Source organism: Apiotrichum porosum (assembly GCF_003942205.1).
Source record: "Apiotrichum porosum strain DSM 27194 chromosome Unknown scaffold_7, whole genome shotgun sequence".
NCBI classification, from domain to species: domain Eukaryota; kingdom Fungi; phylum Basidiomycota; class Tremellomycetes; order Trichosporonales; family Trichosporonaceae; genus Apiotrichum; species Apiotrichum porosum.
The window spans coordinates 950,229-966,428 of record NW_021167114.1 but is presented as its reverse complement, the minus strand read 5'-3'; the positions used below and the strand labels follow the sequence as shown (position 1 = coordinate 966,428).

General features: G+C 59.9%; 6 protein-coding genes across 6 annotated transcripts; 3 read left to right on the top strand and 3 right to left on the bottom strand.

The window, feature by feature from the left end:
- Window positions 1–368: 368 nt before the first annotated feature.
- On the top strand, window positions 369–1,234 carry EHS24_008675 (uncharacterized protein; the record flags this gene model as incomplete). The annotated part of the gene is made up of 2 exons (XM_028623983.1): window positions 369–544; window positions 583–1,234. The coding sequence occupies 2 exons, from the start codon at window positions 369–371 to the stop codon at window positions 1,232–1,234; spliced, it is 828 nt and encodes a 275-aa protein (XP_028475957.1).
- Window positions 1,235–3,897: 2,663 nt separating this feature from the next.
- Window positions 3,898–6,070, bottom strand: EHS24_008674 (uncharacterized protein; the record flags this gene model as incomplete). The annotated part of the gene is made up of 9 exons (XM_028623982.1): window positions 3,898–4,411; window positions 4,451–5,032; window positions 5,077–5,217; window positions 5,288–5,516; window positions 5,558–5,611; window positions 5,655–5,718; window positions 5,759–5,809; window positions 5,859–5,889; window positions 5,949–6,070. 9 exons carry the CDS (start codon window positions 6,068–6,070, stop codon window positions 3,898–3,900), a joined length of 1,788 nt encoding a protein of 595 aa, XP_028475956.1.
- Window positions 6,071–6,565: 495 nt separating this feature from the next.
- Window positions 6,566–7,787, top strand: EHS24_008673 (uncharacterized protein; the record flags this gene model as incomplete). The annotated part of the gene is made up of 3 exons (XM_028623981.1): window positions 6,566–6,590; window positions 6,635–6,859; window positions 6,916–7,787. 3 exons carry the CDS (start codon window positions 6,566–6,568, stop codon window positions 7,785–7,787), a joined length of 1,122 nt encoding a protein of 373 aa, XP_028475955.1.
- Window positions 7,788–8,036: 249 nt separating this feature from the next.
- EHS24_008672 (uncharacterized protein) lies at window positions 8,037–8,938 on the bottom strand (the record flags this gene model as incomplete). Its single annotated transcript, XM_028623980.1, has 3 exons — window positions 8,037–8,457; window positions 8,504–8,685; window positions 8,732–8,938. The coding sequence occupies 3 exons, from the start codon at window positions 8,936–8,938 to the stop codon at window positions 8,037–8,039; spliced, it is 810 nt and encodes a 269-aa protein (XP_028475954.1).
- A 237-nt stretch (window positions 8,939–9,175) lies between these two features.
- Window positions 9,176–15,262, top strand: STT4 (phosphatidylinositol-4- kinase; the record flags this gene model as incomplete). Its single annotated transcript, XM_028623979.1, has 3 exons — window positions 9,176–9,183; window positions 9,222–9,375; window positions 9,419–15,262. 3 exons carry the CDS (start codon window positions 9,176–9,178, stop codon window positions 15,260–15,262), a joined length of 6,006 nt encoding a protein of 2,001 aa, XP_028475953.1.
- A 165-nt stretch (window positions 15,263–15,427) lies between these two features.
- On the bottom strand, window positions 15,428–16,145 carry RPB8 (DNA-directed RNA polymerases I, II, and III subunit RPABC3; the record flags this gene model as incomplete). The annotated part of the gene is made up of 2 exons (XM_028623978.1): window positions 15,428–15,856; window positions 16,098–16,145. The coding sequence occupies 2 exons, from the start codon at window positions 16,143–16,145 to the stop codon at window positions 15,428–15,430; spliced, it is 477 nt and encodes a 158-aa protein (XP_028475952.1).
- Between the last annotated feature and the right edge of the window lie 55 nt (window positions 16,146–16,200).

The following is a 16,200-nucleotide window of genomic DNA, read 5'->3' as shown; positions in this document are numbered from 1 at the left end:
TCTAACCTTGATGAAACATCTGCCGCAACCTGCTGTTTCTAATCATCGTACAAGCCGATAAACACATGCCCAGCCATGTGCCTTCATCCTTCTTTAACAACGGCCTGCATTGAGTGCCTAGATGCAAGAAGGAGCATACCGATACGCCGAGGAATGTAGCTGACGGAAATACCACAAACAATGGTGGAGGCCGTGGTGGGCGCACTCCAGCGTGTTGTGAGCGTCATGGGAAGCGTCGGTGCGTGTGCGTGCACCATCGCTCCCACAGACCGCGCACAGCAGAATGTCCTTTTTGTCCACTCGTTTTCATCATCCCATCTCTCACAAGCCTCTGGACCTCTCTCATAAGCCTCTGGACCTCTCTCATCATGCGCAAGAAGAACGGGAAGAAGCCCAAGGCCGCCAAGGGTGCATCCGGTGTCACGAACGGCACGCCAACCGCGACCACCGCATCGCCCGAGTCGCCCACTCCCGCCGTCGTCAAGTTCAAGACCAACGATGGCCAGGTGCGCGAGGTATACTCGGCCTACGTTCGCATACATGGGTGCGTGAACACCGCCCACGCCCACTGACGCACTCTAGCGCCGCCGAACCTATCGAGTGTGGCGAGACGTCCCAAACCGTCGACAGCTGGATCGACTATGTGGCCAACCATAATCTGCAGGTGGACGACACCAACGACTACCTCCTGCGCGCCAACTGGGCCTTCATCCCCATTGCGCGCTTCCACGCCGCGTACGGCGTCTACGACGAATCGCGCAGCAACCTCCTCGAAGCCGTCTCCCTGCTTCTTGCCGACGACGTCGTGTCGCCTTTTGTAGCGTTCGGCGTCGGTGCGCACCTAGACGATGTCGACCTGTGCGCCCTTGCTGTGAGCCACTCCTCCGAGGTCGTCAGCGATAGCAACACCCCCAACCACAACCACACGCACCCCGCGTCGTCCTCCAACGACCAAGACGCCGGCGTCGGCTTCTGTTTCTGGTTCAACTATCGCAACCAGGAGAAGCCCGACCCCCTCCCGCACGTGCCCCACGCGAGACCGGGCGGCACGCTTGATCCTCGCCAGTTCGCCCTCATCCAGTGGGACCTGCTTCCGAAGAACTACATCTGGCTTCTCGTCCAGGCCCGCCAGTGTCCCAGCCAAGGCGTCGAGATCGGTGAGGCCTTGACGACGATTTGGAACTCGATGATGCCCAATGGCCGCGCACCCAACTTCTCCAGGACGGTGTTTTAGGCCTAGGTTTCGCGGCTGGAGAGTCGCTGGGCATGCTGGGTGGTCTGTGTATGATCTATGTGTATAGTATACACCCTGTTGATGCCCTGCCACACTCGTGTTATGTTGAGCGACACGCCACTCACAAGCCCCCCGTCCGAATTCCGTCGACGTCTCGTAACTGAAAAAATAAATAAATAAACTGTACCCCCTCTCCGCCACACCGTTCTAAACCTATCTCCTCTACCAACTAATTGGAAACACCATTGGCTCAGATCAAGCACATGTGTGCATTCCTAACCACATCCGGGTGTGAGACATGTCACCCAAAGCAAGTGCTGAAACTCTATATCTTTCCTTTGTGGCATTCCGGTGACGGTTGTGGTATGTCGGCGGTGCGCTCCACAGGCAAAGCCCCACTCCGCTCGGGATGTCCTTTGAAAATCCTGGAAAAGCGTGAGATACGCTCCTGGGACCAATTCCGAAGGGGGAGTTTGTGTTTGTTGGGAAAAGTTTTTGGGTGTCCCACTGCCCGCATCACTGCTTTGGTGCACCGCCACACTTGGGTGTCCTCCATTTCCACAGCCACGGTCCCAACACATTGGTATGGTACACACCGGGTTCCTTGCCCAGGCTCCCCGTGTCCGAGAAACGTGGTCACGACGGTGACTGGATATCGCTATACCACGGCGGTGCGGTGCGGGCAGTCCAGAGGGAACGGAACAGGGCTCGTGGTGCCGGTCGCCGGGCATTTCCCAGCCATCTGTTTGTCTCACATACCCGCCGTGCCCGCCATGTGCTGCGCATCGTGTCCGCTGGAGCCGTTCTGCGGCGTCGCAATCGGCTGCCACGCCGCATAACCGGCAGCCGGGTCACCTCGGCCGCTCGGCACGGCGCACGGCAGACGGTGCACGGCAGCAGCGGCTGTTAGCTGGAAATCACGACGGAGGGCTGACTTCGATTTAGAACAGAACCAAGTGTCCAGCTGCCCAAAGATCCAATGACGTGCTTTGTGACGCCTTTCGGCGGAGTGAACGGCCGCTGGAGCTTCTTGGGCAGGAGCAGGAGCATGCCCGATCTTTTGGGATCTTGGGATCCGTTGGATTGGGATCGCACTCCACAGAAATCGGGATAACGTTATGAGGGTCCCACCGAATTGGTCGGAACAAAGGGTGCAGCTTGGGGGGGCTTGTCACCCGTTTCGCTATGTCTGCTGCGGATGCCGTGGTCTGCGCATATGCTTCAAGACACAAGACACATTCAGAGGAATCCGGCGGCATGTCGCCAATGATTGTCGTCTGGAGCGCGTAGCGGTTCGTGGAGCAGTCCGCGTTCGGAATCTCTTGCTCGCTTCCCAGTTCCACCAGAGCCAGAGTCTGGTGTGGTTCCCATTCTGTGCTGGTTTTCTTCGGGGTGCACCATCTCTGTGCCTGTGGTCTTCTGGTCTCGTTTGTTCAAAGGAGAGTTTGCGCAAGCGCAGGGGTTACCAATGCCGTTAAACTCTCCAACCCTTATCCAACTCCCAACGTCGGGTAATGGGCGGAGCACACCAAGAGCCATAAACTGCCCAGCGTGGCATCATGGGAATGGGAATGGGCTCTGCAGCCGTGCTACGACGCTCTTGCTCTCACTGTCGGTGGAGAATCGGAACCTGGGCGTGCTGCCGATATCCACCATGTCTCCTTTCTTGGCCACCCTCACCGGCTGCCATCTACCAATGCGGTGCGTAGGAATCCGGGCGTCGCGGTCACCACGTAGGGAATGGGGTCTTTGCTCAATTGGCAGCTATCTACGCCAAGGGTTGCCAAGTCGGCCATCCACACCACAGCCTAACTCCTCCCGATAGCAACATATAAAAGGGACCAGTCGGCCCCCGCTGCTTTGGGTTTCTTCTTGGGCGTCAGCGGGGAGGCCACTCCACTACAACAGTCAGGTGGGGCCCGCTGTGCGCACCCACCCACCCACCTCCTCCATCTCCCACAAGTGACCCTCGACGTCCGCCACAGCGCTGAAGAAGAAGGGACGCGTCTGCCCGGACATACACGATCGACGGCAGCGCCAATCCCATCACTTTTCTTCTTCCAGGCTGCAGGCTCTCCCTGTGACGTCAATTGTTTCGGCGTCGGTGTGCGGCATACACGATCCAGTACATCGACAGAACCAGTTCTCGGCCGTGCACGATACCACGAAGTCACCCAGACCCAGCGTGAGGTTGGGTGGACATACGAATATCCTCTCGTCGCACTCGTCCTTTACACCCCCCCCCCCCACTCGTGCGTTGCCCCAGACCAAGGCATGGTGTGCAGAGGCTGACCTCTCCGTGCAGTTTAAATATATTTTTCTGGAGACGCCACCGAGTGCGATCCTCCGTCTAGTTACCTGCCACGCAGCACAGGTCGCTGCTTGAGGCTCCCAAATCTCTCCCAAATTGCTCCCTGCGTGTTCTGTAGCCATACCCATGAGGAGGGTGTCGTGTCTTGCAGAATGAATAAAGCAATCCGAAGTTGAACAAACGTTGCCCAGAACCCAGCACACCCAGTTGCCACCCAGTTGCCAAGACGCACATTAGTGATACATCCCCCACGTGCGAACTACCTGCCAAGTCCAACCCGCCCTCTAATAGACGGGAAGCATCTGCTCCAGCGACTCAAAAGGCCGCCGCTCACTCTGCCCCTTGGCACCGCCTACTCGCTCTTGAGCACCTTGATGTCGTCCTTCTCGTCATCACTGTCTGCGGCCCAGTACTCGTCCGTCGAGGCCGAGCCGAGGCGCGCGCCACGGCCGCGGAGGAAGGCGACGACCTCGCGTGCGCCGCGCGCGCCCTGGGGCCACTCGCGAGCGTACTCTGGCACGGCGTCCGACGCGTCGGCGCGCAGCACGTCACCGCCATACCTTTCGGCCAGCCAGAAGCTCGCCTTGAGACGGGTGTCGCTGTCCTCGAGCTCGAGGAGCGTGGCCTCGAGTTCACGCGCGACCTGCACGCGGGTGCGGAGGACGTGGCGGACCAGGACGCGCGACGGCAGCTTGATGGGGCGGACGTACTTCTCCTTGGGCGTTCCGGGGGGCAGGCCGGCGGTTGCTGGCGGGTTGGGCGCAAACTTGGCCACGTCGTCTACAAACTGGTTGATGGACATTTCGGCGTTGGAACCGAGCCACACGCCGACGAGGACGCGCCACGCGGCAGCCAGGCGCTTGGCACTGTGTGGGTTAGCACTGGGGCGTGTACCTCAAACCTACGCGTTGTAGTTTTGGTCGATGAGGGCGGTGTGGTACTTGGCAAGAAGCCAGACGGCACCAGCGGCAAAGACCATACCCATGGGCACGCGGCCAAAGAGCCAAACAAAGATGAAGAAGACGATGGGGTATGTGATGAACGAGATGAAGACCGACATGAACATCTTGTTCTGTGCGCGGGTCTCCACCTCGTCCTCGGCGAGGTGGGCGCCAAAGATACCGATGAGATAGAAGGGAATGTGGAAGATGAAGGGGACAACGAAGAAGGGGAACTGGGCGACGGAGATGATCGTGTCCTTGATCAGGATAGCCAGTGTCCTCAAACGACCGGGCAGGGGCACCTCCTTGGACGGGTCCAGCTGGGTGTCGAGGGGGAGGTCGGTGAGAGCCGAGTTGGACAGACGCGACGCCGAGAGGAGCTGGCCGTAGGTGACGAGGTTGGCCTTGAGCCTGTCGACGCGCTCGTCGTCGGTGCTGAACAGGTCGACAAGGGTCTGCGCAACATCGACATAGTCGGCGAGGGCCAGGCTGTCCTCGTGCAGCCAGAGCAGCTGGCGTGCCATCTCGGCGGCGTGGGCCGAATCCCTTTGAAAGGTCAGAAACCCGCAGTCTGCTTTTTTGCCACTCACCAGTCAGGAGCGTTGACGGTCATCTTGTGCATCTCCAGCTCGGTCGCCTTGGTCAAACGCTTGACGGCGACCTTGTTGGCGCCCTCCACACCGCTGAGGAACTCGCTCGCGTACGTGTCCATCGAGATGGGCGCACCGTACCTGTCCGCGGCATCAGCAAATTATTTCCAAGCGCCTGCCACAAGCGTTCTTTTCCTTCCCTCTGACTCACGTAACAGCAACGCGGCTGCGGTACTTGGACTTGTCCACATAGGCAATGCCCACAGGGACAATGACGGCCGGCTTGCCCTCTTTCTTGCCTGGGCTTGCGTCGGAGCCGTTGAGGTAGATGAGGTACTCGAGAGCGGTCCACGACGTGCCGTCCTTGAGCGGGATGAGATGAGGCTCGGTGTGCGACGTGCCCTCGGGGAAGACACCAATGCATTCGCCCCGATCAAGAGCTGTTCGTTAGTGGGCTGCTAGGTCGAGACCTCTTACCCACCTTCAAAGGTTCCTTTGAAGAGCTTCTGGTTGTCCTTTGTCTTGCGGTCAACGGCTACGCGGGTGGTCAGCGAAATGTCAACGTCCAAAGTACGAACGGATGTTGCCGGCGTTCGTCAGGAGAACCTTCATGGCCGGGTGCTTGAACAGAGAGTCCTTGACCTGCATGTAAGCTTGTCGGGTCGACCTATGTTAAGCTCACCCAGTAGTGGAGGAGGTGGCCATTGGGGATCGTGTTGGACAGCACGGCCGGCTACAGCGGTTAGTGATAGGCACAGTTGATTCACGCTTCCGCCACCCACGTCAATTGCCATGTTCGTGTGCGTGCAAGCGCTGCCGTGGTGTCAGTGGAATGGCAAGGGGGAGTCGCAGACGCGTGTTGTCTCTCTCACAAGATGATGGGGCCCTCCTCAGGCACATTCTCGCTGCCATAGACCTCGATCTTGCGGTAAAACGAGGTGATGGCCGAGCCGGCAAGCGCAACGAGGGGCTTGTGGGTGAAGCCAAACGGCATGGCTGGAGGAGGTTGGTGTATGGGTGGAGTTGTACGTTGAGACCAGGGCTCTTGGCGTGACTGGGGAGTGGGTATCGCGTCTGCCTGAGCGAGCCTGCAAGATGACGATGCGATGACAGCAGAAGAGAGACAGAGCAGAAGCATCCTCCCAAATGACGGAGCCCGTGCTGCGCGTCCTCTCTCCACCCCATGCACACCACCCACCCACTGCGGGCGGCTCCCCACGGCACACCCATCCGGCGACAGCCTTCAGGTCACGTGATCTACCACGTGACCCCTTCCCGCAACAGGCTGTGATAAGCCTCCACTTTTATTTATTATTGCCCCAAAATGACGTGGCCCGAAAAAAGTTGCCGGGTGTCATTGCGCGCGCGGGCGGGTGGAGGTTGGATCCATCTGCGGAAATCCTCCTGGACGGGGGGTGCTCGACGGTGAGTGACAGCCGTCTGTTGATACAACCCTTCACCTCCATCCACCCCTCACACGACCCACACAATGTCTGCTCAGCAGGACACCAAGGGTAAGCTAATGCTCCTGTATCTCGGCGTTAGCTCACACACACAGCGCTCGACGCCGCCATCCTCGCCTACCTCGTCGCCCGCGGCCTCACCCGCTCGACGAAGGCGTTCGAGAAGGAGGCTTCGGCCACCCAGGGCACCAAGGGCTCGCTCGAGGCCGCATGGTCCGCTGGCCAGCCCAAGAAGGAGGCCGACAGCGACTCGGACTCGGACTCGTCGTCCGACTCGGAGAGTGAGAGTGAGGAGGAGAAGAAGGACGTCGAGAAGGCTGGTGAGTAGGGCTACCGCTGCCAGAGTCTGAAGATATGAGCTCTCGGTTAACGACAGAAGTTACTCCCAAGCAGGTCGCTCCCGCCCAGGTCCCCCTTCCTGAGAGCTCTTCCGACTCGTCGTCGTCGGACTCGTCAGACTCGGATTCGGGTTCCGAGTCGGACACTGAGAGCTCGGACAGCGACTGTGACAGCGACTCGGACTCGGACAGCGACTCGGAGGACGTCAAGCCCAAGGTGGAGAAGGCCGCTTCCCCCGTGTCGGCCAGCAGCAGCAGCGGCAGCTCGACTGTCGCTGAGGTGAAGAAGGAGGAGCCCAAGAGCACGAGCGACTCGGACTCGGACTCGAGCTCGGACTCGGACTCGGACTCGGACTCGTCGTCCTCTTCGTCGTCTTCTTCTTCGTCCAGCTCTTCGTCTTCGTCCAGCTCTTCATCGTCTTCGTCGTCTGACTCGGACTCATCGTCGTCCGAGGAGGAGGACGCCAAGCCTGTTATTGGCAAGCGCGCCCGCAGCGCTTCGTCGTCGTCGTCGTCGTCGTCTGAGGACGAGGCTCCCCCCGCCAAGAAGCGCGAGGTTGAGGAGTCGTCGTCGGCGCCCTCGGGCGTCTCGACCCCCTTCGCCCCCTCGGGAACCTCGACCCCCAACGGCGGCGAGAAGCGTGCCCGTGGCGGCGGCAACAACAACGTCCGCTTTGAGCGCATCAAGCAGGACAACGTCACCTTCCACGACCAGCGCCTCATGGACAACTCGTTCGACGCCCACATCCGTAACGGCGCCAACACCAACGACTTTGGTGCCCGTGCTTCGCGCGACCTGATCGTTACCCGCGGTGCTGGCTTCAGGAAGGAGAAGAACAAGAAGAAGCGCGGCTCGTACGCCGGTGGCGAGATTACTCTCCAGACCCACTCCATCAAGTTTGACGACTAATTCATTCCTCCCACCTGGTGTTTGTCGCGACGAGGGTGTGATCGACAATCTAGAGTAGAGAGGGCGAAAAAAGAGAGACCGCTTCACGTGGACCCATTAGAGGGCGAGACGTGCAGGTCGCGGGATCCATCGTGTTGTCCATGCATCCATCTGTACATCAGCAAGGAAAGCCACAGCTGTGGCATGGTTGCAGGAAAACGCACAGCTCACATATACTATGCCACAATACAGTCTATGATACATCTAACTCTAGAAGCTTGAGAATGTAGGCTTCTTGGGAAGCCCCGCCAGCCCTCGCTGGAACGCCTCCTCCCTCGCGGCCGAACGCTCGTTCCGGGGGTTGACCACCTTCGTTGGGACAGGGACCGCAGTGCGAACGGGCAAGTCGGCCGGCAGTGTGTGGGGAACAGTGTTGCCAAACTCTGCCTCGGGTTCAGGCGTGTCTGTGCCGCCGACTGGTGATGTCTGTCCAGACACGGCACCATCCGCAGACTCGGGCTTGGGCTCGTCCGCGGCCTCATTCGCATGTCCTTGTCCTCCTCCTTCCAACTCGCGCTGAATCTCCGCCTCCAGTGCTTCTGCCGCCTCGCGCTCTGGTGTAGGTGTACGGTTAGACCGCTTCTGCATGGACGCGAGCTTGGCCTCCATGGCAGCGATCTGGGCAGCCGCACTGGGGAACGTCAGATGTGTTCTACTGCTGCACCGCAACCACCCACCTCTGAGGTCGTCGCTGTGCTTTCAAAAGGGACAGTGTGGTCGGCTTTCCAGCGTCTCCCACTCTCCTGGCTTTGGGGAGCATCATGCCCTCGTCAATGGGTGCGGCGTTGGCGTACGTGACCACGAGCTTGCGACCACGGAGAAGACGGTCGTGGAGCTTGACCAGAGCCTTGAGAGCGTCCTGAAGAGTGAGCTGGGGAACACATACAAGGGTTACAATAACTCACGTCCTTGCTAGCGTACTCGACAAACGCGTATCCTCTGGGCTTTCCCTTCAAAGGGCCACTCTTGTGGAACATGAGGTCGAGCTTTGTGATTTTGCCGTGTTTGCTGAACACCTGGACAAGCGTGTACTCGTCGACCGTGGGTGCGAGGTTGCCCACGAACAGGCGGTCGGGCTTGCCTGCCGACGACGAGCTTGATGGGGCCGACATTGTCTGTGGAGGATAAGAGAGTGACGTGACGACAAGGACACAAGAGTGTTCAGAAAGGGCAGGGCCAGGATGCCGCATGGAGGATTGTTGCCACCTGGTGGAGGCGACTCTCAATTTGGTTCCGCTCACAGCGGCCGGCGGCGGATGACGAGCCTCAGAAGATGCGAATGCCCGATCCAGCACCACGTTGAGGCTTTCGTTCTCTCCCACAACCACAACACTCGCATCTCTCGCGCCATGGACTGGTAAGCTAGGAGTTTGGGAATTGACCAGCTAACAGCAGTCTCGACGAGCCGCTCCACCTCGAGATTCTAAGCTCGCTGGCGACCAACCTCGCGCAGCATGACACTACCGGTAGCGTCGACGTGAATCACATTGACGTGCTGCTCAACGGCCTCCCTCCCGCCGCACCGCAAGATGAGGATGATGGAGGATGGGTACGTCTAGCTACATATCTCAATTGGTAGCTAACAGTGTCAGACCGAGTACGAGGTCAACCATGGCATCTCGTACGCTCACTACATTACCTCTCTCCCGGCCAACTCGCCATACCTCCCCACATCGTTGCCCCGCCTGCGCAGCCTCCTCAACGGCCTGCTCGCGCAGGGAGGTGGCCAGTCCGGTCCCTCGTCGTCGGGCGGTGACCCTTCCACGACCGTTCAGCACGCCCTCCTCCTCGAGGCCCTTCTCCAGGCTGTCCTCTGGGTTGGCTGGTCATGTGCAGACGTGCGTGGCGAATCGGGTGTCATCATCGCCGAACTCCTCGAGCAGGTGGAGCACCTCATGAGCACGGCACTTGTGTTCTCTGGTGTTGTCCTCACTTCGATCCATGCCGTCCTGTCGCATGTCTCCCTTCCCACTCTTCCGCCCATCGTCGTTACCCGCCTTCTCGCCGCGGTCGTCTCGCTTGGCTCCCCGACCAACCTGATCAAGGCCGTCCGCGAAGCGTACACCGAGGGACATGCCCCCTCCCATTCCCGTTTCAACACGGCCCCGCACCCCACGACGCCCCTCGCTGTTGCCGTTCTTGTGACGGAGGTGGCCAACATTGTCCTTGCGCGTGCCCTCACTTCCGATCCCGAAATCTCCCAGCAGTCGTTCAACCGCGAGAGTATCTCGTGCGATGCCGAGTTTTCCCCCGTGTGGAAGTCCCAAACCAACGCCTTGCTGGCTGAGCCGGTCTTGGCGGCAGGTATCATCGATGTCGCCAATGGCGAGGCCACTGTTGCTGCTGCCGACCAGCTTGCGCTTCTCTGGTGGAACGAGCTCAACGACCCCGAGCCCGTCCAGGCCTTCCCGACCAACCCCATGGATCGCCGTGGTACCCTGGCCGTCTCGGGCGTCCACACAGACGAGGAGATCTACCTCGCCGTTTCTGTGCTTCACATGCTCAACCTGCTGAGTCTTGTGCAGCCCGAAGACGAGGCCACGCAGCTCGCGCGTCTCAAGCAGCTCCTGTCCGAGAACTCAACAGTCTCCGATGCGCGTGTGCTACAGGCTGCGTTTGTGTGCCTTGGAATCTTTGTGCGCAACCACCCGGCACTCGGTACCTCCCTCACACACCATCTCCGTCGCCTGCTCATGAGCCCCATGCCTGCTCTTGAGAGCGAGGTTTCGTCCGCCGGCATGGAGCTGTCACCCACGATTTCCGCTGCCTCAATGTGCCTCGCAATGTGTATTGAAATGTCGGCCAACGACGACGCCATCTCGTCGACCCTCTACTCTCTCCTCGGTGTGCTGAACCATGGCGGGTCTACTGTTGGTCCCGGAGCCATGTCAGTGCGCTCCATGCCTCTCAACCAAATGGCTGCTACGGCTCTCAACCAGTATTCGCAACGCTCGTATGACTCGTCAAAGTCGTTGCTTACGTCCAACAAACGTACCGAGCAACAGCGCAAGCTCGTCAGTACGACTGCTGTCGAGATTGTGTCCCGCTTGGCACTCGACACCGGCCGCGACGACATTATCCACCTCGCCATCTCCATGCTTGTACAGCGACTCCGTGGTGTGGACATTGCGACCGAGTCGGCTATTGTCACCAACCTCGTGCCGCTTGCGCTTGCAGGCACCAATGCCGATCTAATCGAAGTTTATCGCGCCTTCTCGCAAATCTCGCGCTCGTCCCATCCCGAAGACCCGCGTACTTCGTCCAACGCGGTTCTCGCTGCACAGACGACGCTGGCCAAGGGCCTTGGATGCCGTGTCGACACCCTCGAGGGGTACCTCAGCGAGCTCCTGACGCTGTTTACCGACAAGGGTACTCAGACGCAGATTGTCACCATGTCGCCTGCTGGCATGGACATCAAGGACAAGGATAAGAACCGCCAGGCCAACATTCGCGCCGATAGCGATAAACGTGCTGCCGACATGGTCGCTGGCCTCGCTGCGCTTCTGATTCCCATCTCCGAGATTCTCGCCCACCAAGACTACCGCCCGGACCTGGCCCCGACCACCGAGATGGTCGCCCTCTTCCGCAACATGTGGCTCCTGTGTGTGGTGTTTGGCCTCAGCGGCAAGCCCGGCCGCTCGCGTCTTTCCGAGTACGAGACCAGTGCTCTGGCCATTATTGCTGTCAAGACGCCGGCGTTGGTGCTGGAGAACGCGACGGACTTTGTCCACAGCGACCTCGAGTACAACACTGTCCTCCGCAAGGACTTTGCTTCCTCAATCCACACCAAGATGAAGAACTTGCTGGCCGAGGTCCTCCCGTCCCAAAAGTACAATACCGACATTCGCAACATGTCGACGCCGCAGATGACCCTTCTAGTGGCGATTCACGACCTCGAGCAGATGCGCACCTTGCGCTGCCGCCCGTCCGTCATCCTCCAGTATTTCAGCAACGACTCGGTCAACAAGAGTATCGCCGTGGTTGGCGCCCTGACTGGTATTTCACATGGCCTGTCGTCCGTCTTCCTCAAGCAGCTCAGTCGCCAGGCGGTCGACCACAGCATGCCTGTCATTGTCAGCGAAGAAGTGTGCAAGATTCTCGTTGCGTGCACCCACCGTATGCGCAAGGTCCGCGAGATTGCCCTCCAATACGTGCGCCACATCATTGAGACGTTTTCGGCCCTCATGTGCAACCGCAAGGTTGTGTTTACCCTCCTGGAGATTCTCACCCTCATGCGCCGCAGCTGCGAGATGCAGTACACAGACGAGGTGGGTGGTCATTGGTTGATCAAACTAACCCAGCAGTACTCGCCCACGCATTACTTTACGTCAGACAAGCTCGAGCTCACGCTTGAGCTGACAGACGACTACTCTGTGCGCAACGAGATTACCACCCAGCTGCACAGTGTGGCCCAAAAGTGGCTTACGCTGGCCATTTCTCGTGCGCCTATCGAGGTCCAGTCGACGCTCCAGTCGTACCTCAACGAGGCGCGTGACGTGCTGCTCATCGACAGTGTGGAGATGGGTGCCGGTCTTGCTCTCCAGTACTCCAAGGCCATCTCGCGTCTCGACCGCCAGGAGACCATCATGCCCGTTATCGGCGGTTGGCAAAGTGACTGCTCCAACCTCGTTGCGAGCCAGTTTGCCGCCAAAAACTACTATGACGGTGAACTCAAGGGTGCGCGTCACATCATTACCGAGGGTCTGCGCTCGCTGCAAAAGGACTCGCCGGCCGTGTCATCGTTTGAGGAACGTGCTGCGTTCCGCCAGCAGATGAACGAAGCCATGGCCAAGGCCAACACCAAGCAGGCCCTGTCGGTGCCGGACATGCGCCGTCTGCTTCTCCGTGCCACTGCCGTCCTCATCGCCACACCCGGTGTCCACGCGGACATTCTTCACTTTGTTGTCGCGCTGCCCATTACCACGTTCTCGCCTTTGGCCATTGCTGCCGGTGTGGACGCGTGGACGTGGCTCGTGCGCCAAAAGCCCGAGGCCGAGATTGCGCTCATGGGTGAGATCTCTGCGGGCTGGCTCGGCACTATCAAGGCCGGCAAGGGTCTATTCAGCACAAGCATGAACTACCACGACCCCTTCGTCCAGCCCATCGAGTACGCCCCGTCTGACAAGCACGTCATGGACGTCGAGCTCGCGCGTGCGCGCCGCCTGCTCCGCCCTCACCTCTTGCTCGTCCAGATCCTGTCGTCCCAGTTCCAGGCAGTCAAGTACCGCGCTCCTGGCATCATGGTCTCGCTCGCCCGCCTCATGCTCCGCTCCCTGGGCGCATTCGAGAAGATGAGCACACACCCGCTGTCCCGCGAGGTGCGCTTCTCGCTCTTGCTTTTCGGCTTCCAGATCCTTGCGTCGAGCAAGATGGAGTCGCTGCTCGAGATGCGGTTCCGTGACGCCCTCTTCAACTGCGCGTTTGCATGGTTTGCCGTCCGCCCACAGTGGAGCTTTGGCAGCGACCGTATCCAGGTCGGCGCGGAAATCAAGCTCCTGCAGGACTTCATCCAGTGTGTGTCTGAGGACCAGATCCGTGGCGACCACTCCACGAGCTCGATGCACGACCGCCAGCCCGCTTGGCTCGTGCCCGGCTCTACAAGCTTGCAGGACTACATTGGCCAACACCGCGACCGTGTGCGCCTCCTCCAACTGCTGGTCGAGAACGAAATCAACCGCCTCAATGTATGGAGCAACCCGACCAACGACAGGAACCGCGGCAGTGGTGGTGCCCCCGGTCCGCTCGAGAGCAATGTTTCGGCCGAGGAGTGGAGCAACCTCGTCCGCAAGGCGTGGCGGATCAACCCAGCCGTCGCCGTCCACATGGCTGAGCGCTTCAAGAATCCCAACACCACCAACGAGGTCACCAAGATGGTCCGCCTGCACCCCAAGGCGGTCCTGGGTGTTCCCGAGGCCGTGTACCATCTTCTCGGCGACAAGTTTGACCCCTCGGTGCGCGGCGCGCTTCGCTGGCTGCTCATCTGGGACGCTGTGCCGCCCGTTGAAGCCCTCAACTACTTTGAGCGGCGCTACGGCAACCATCCGCTCATCCTGCAGTACGCCATGCGCGTGCTGGAGCAGCACCCCGTCGACCTCACGTTCTTCTTCGTCCCGCAAGTCGTGCAGGGTCTGCGTTCGGACGGCCTCGGCTACGTTGAGCGGTTCATCTATGAGACGTCCAAGATTTCGCAGCTGTTCTGCCACCAGATGATCTGGAACATGAAGGCTAACACGTTCCGCGGCGATGAGGGCGAGGAGCCGGACCCGATGAAGCCCCAGCTTGACCGGATGATTGAGCTCATCGTTGGCTCGCTGTCCGGCAAGGCCAAGGAGTTTTACGACCGCGAGTTTGGTTTCTTTGCCGACGTCACGAGTATCTCTGGCAAGCTCAAGCCGTACATCAAGAAGACAAAGGCGGAGAAGAAGGTCAAGATTGACGAGGAAATGGCAAAGATCAAGCTCGAGGTCGGCGTCTACCTGCCGTCCAACCCAGACGGTATCGTTGTCGACCTGGACCGCAAGTCCGGTCGCCCGCTCCAGTCCCACGCCAAGGCGCCGTTCATGGCCAGCTTCAAGGTGCGCAAGGAGCGCATCGACTTGCCTGCCGACTCGGACCTGGAGATTGGCGAGGAACAGCCCAAGACGTCTTACGATGTGTGGCAGGGCGCCATCTTCAAGGTCGGCGACGACTGTCGTCAGGACGTGCTCGCGCTCCAGCTCATCGCCATGTTCAAGAACGTGTTCACCCAGCTGGGCCTCACTCTCTACCTCTATCCCTACCGCGTGACGGCCACTGCCCCCGGCTGTGGTGTTATTGATGTGGTGCCCAACGCCACGTCGCGTGACGAGATGGGTCGCGCCCAGATCAACGATTTGGTCGAGTACTTTGTCGACAAGTACGGTGGTGTGGACACGGTCGCCTTCCAGCGTGCCCGACTCAACTTTATCCAGTCCATGGCGGCCTATTCCGTCGCGTGCTACATCCTGCAGATCAAGGACCGCCACAACGGTAACATTATGATCACTGGCGAGGGCCACATTGTGCACATTGACTTTGGCTTCCTCTTCGACATTGGTCCCGGAGGCATCAAGTTTGAAGCGGGAAGCTTCAAGCTCAACCGCGAGATGGTCGCCCTCATGGGCGGCACCGACAGCCAGGGCTACCGAATGTTCCAGGACCTCACCGTCAAGGCCTTCCTCGCCATCCGCCCGCACGCCAACCAGCTCGTCGACGCCGTCGCGCTCATGCTCGGCACGGGCCTACCCTCGTTCAAGGGCGAGGGCACGATCCGCCGCCTGCGTGACCGTTTCCAGCTCCAGTTGCCGGAGCGCCAGGCGGCCGAGTACATGGTGTCTGTTGTCCGCAATGCGCACGAGAACATGCGTTCAGACATTTACGACGGTTTCCAGAAACTCCAGAACGGTATCCCTTACTAGACAATCTCCTTATATGCACAGCTCTTGCCTGTTTTTTGCTAGACGTAATGGTACATGCATGCCTGATGAATCTACAGCAGCACCGGTTGCTGCCTCCTCCTTGCCGGGTGACAGGGTTCCTAGGCAAGGCTCTCTCTCTCTCTCTCTCCACCTAATGTATCTCGTTTACTTGCGCATGAGGAGGAAGACGTTCTCGCCGACAATGACGTTGGCGAGGTGACGGTAGCTTCCGCGCAGGGCCATGAGGAGGCCGCCGAACGAGCAGTACGCCGTGGTCATGTTCTCGCCCTTTGCGCTGTCATCAAACTTGTAGACCTTGCCGTGGCAGACATAGTCGTAGTCGTTGGCGAGGCCCTGGTCGTCGGCACGCCACAGCTCGCGCTTGATCTTGCGGGTCTCGCCGGCGTCCTCGTCGGCCTCGGCAGCGTCCTCGTCGGGCTTGAGCGAGCGAGCGAGCGCGAGCGCAAACACGTCGCCCTCGGCCAGGGGGTACAGCTCGGCGTGGATGTCGAGCGTGAGCTCCATGCCGAGGTCGCGCGACGCCGCGACGATGCGCGACACGCGGTCAAACTTCTTCCCGTCCTTGTCGACAGACTGGGGGAGAGCGTCAGCTGCGTTTCGGGGTTGCTTCCAGCTGGCTCGCTGGGGCTGGAAAATGGAAGCGGAGCAGAGAGGCCTAGGTTGGGGCAGGACGAAGACACAACAAGGATGCTGTGTATCTTCGCCGCGTGCTTGCAAGACGCAAGCCTTGGTAATCTTTCCAACCCGTTCCGCTCCATCCTCACCTGCGTGCCATGCATGTACCAGCCAGCCGCAGGTCACGTCTCCGACTCACCGACACGGTGAAGCGGTCCTCGAAGATGATGTTGGAACGCTCGTCCATCGTGGGCTAAATCTCGTGGGCGGGGAGGTAGGGGATGAGGTGGATGGGGATTTGG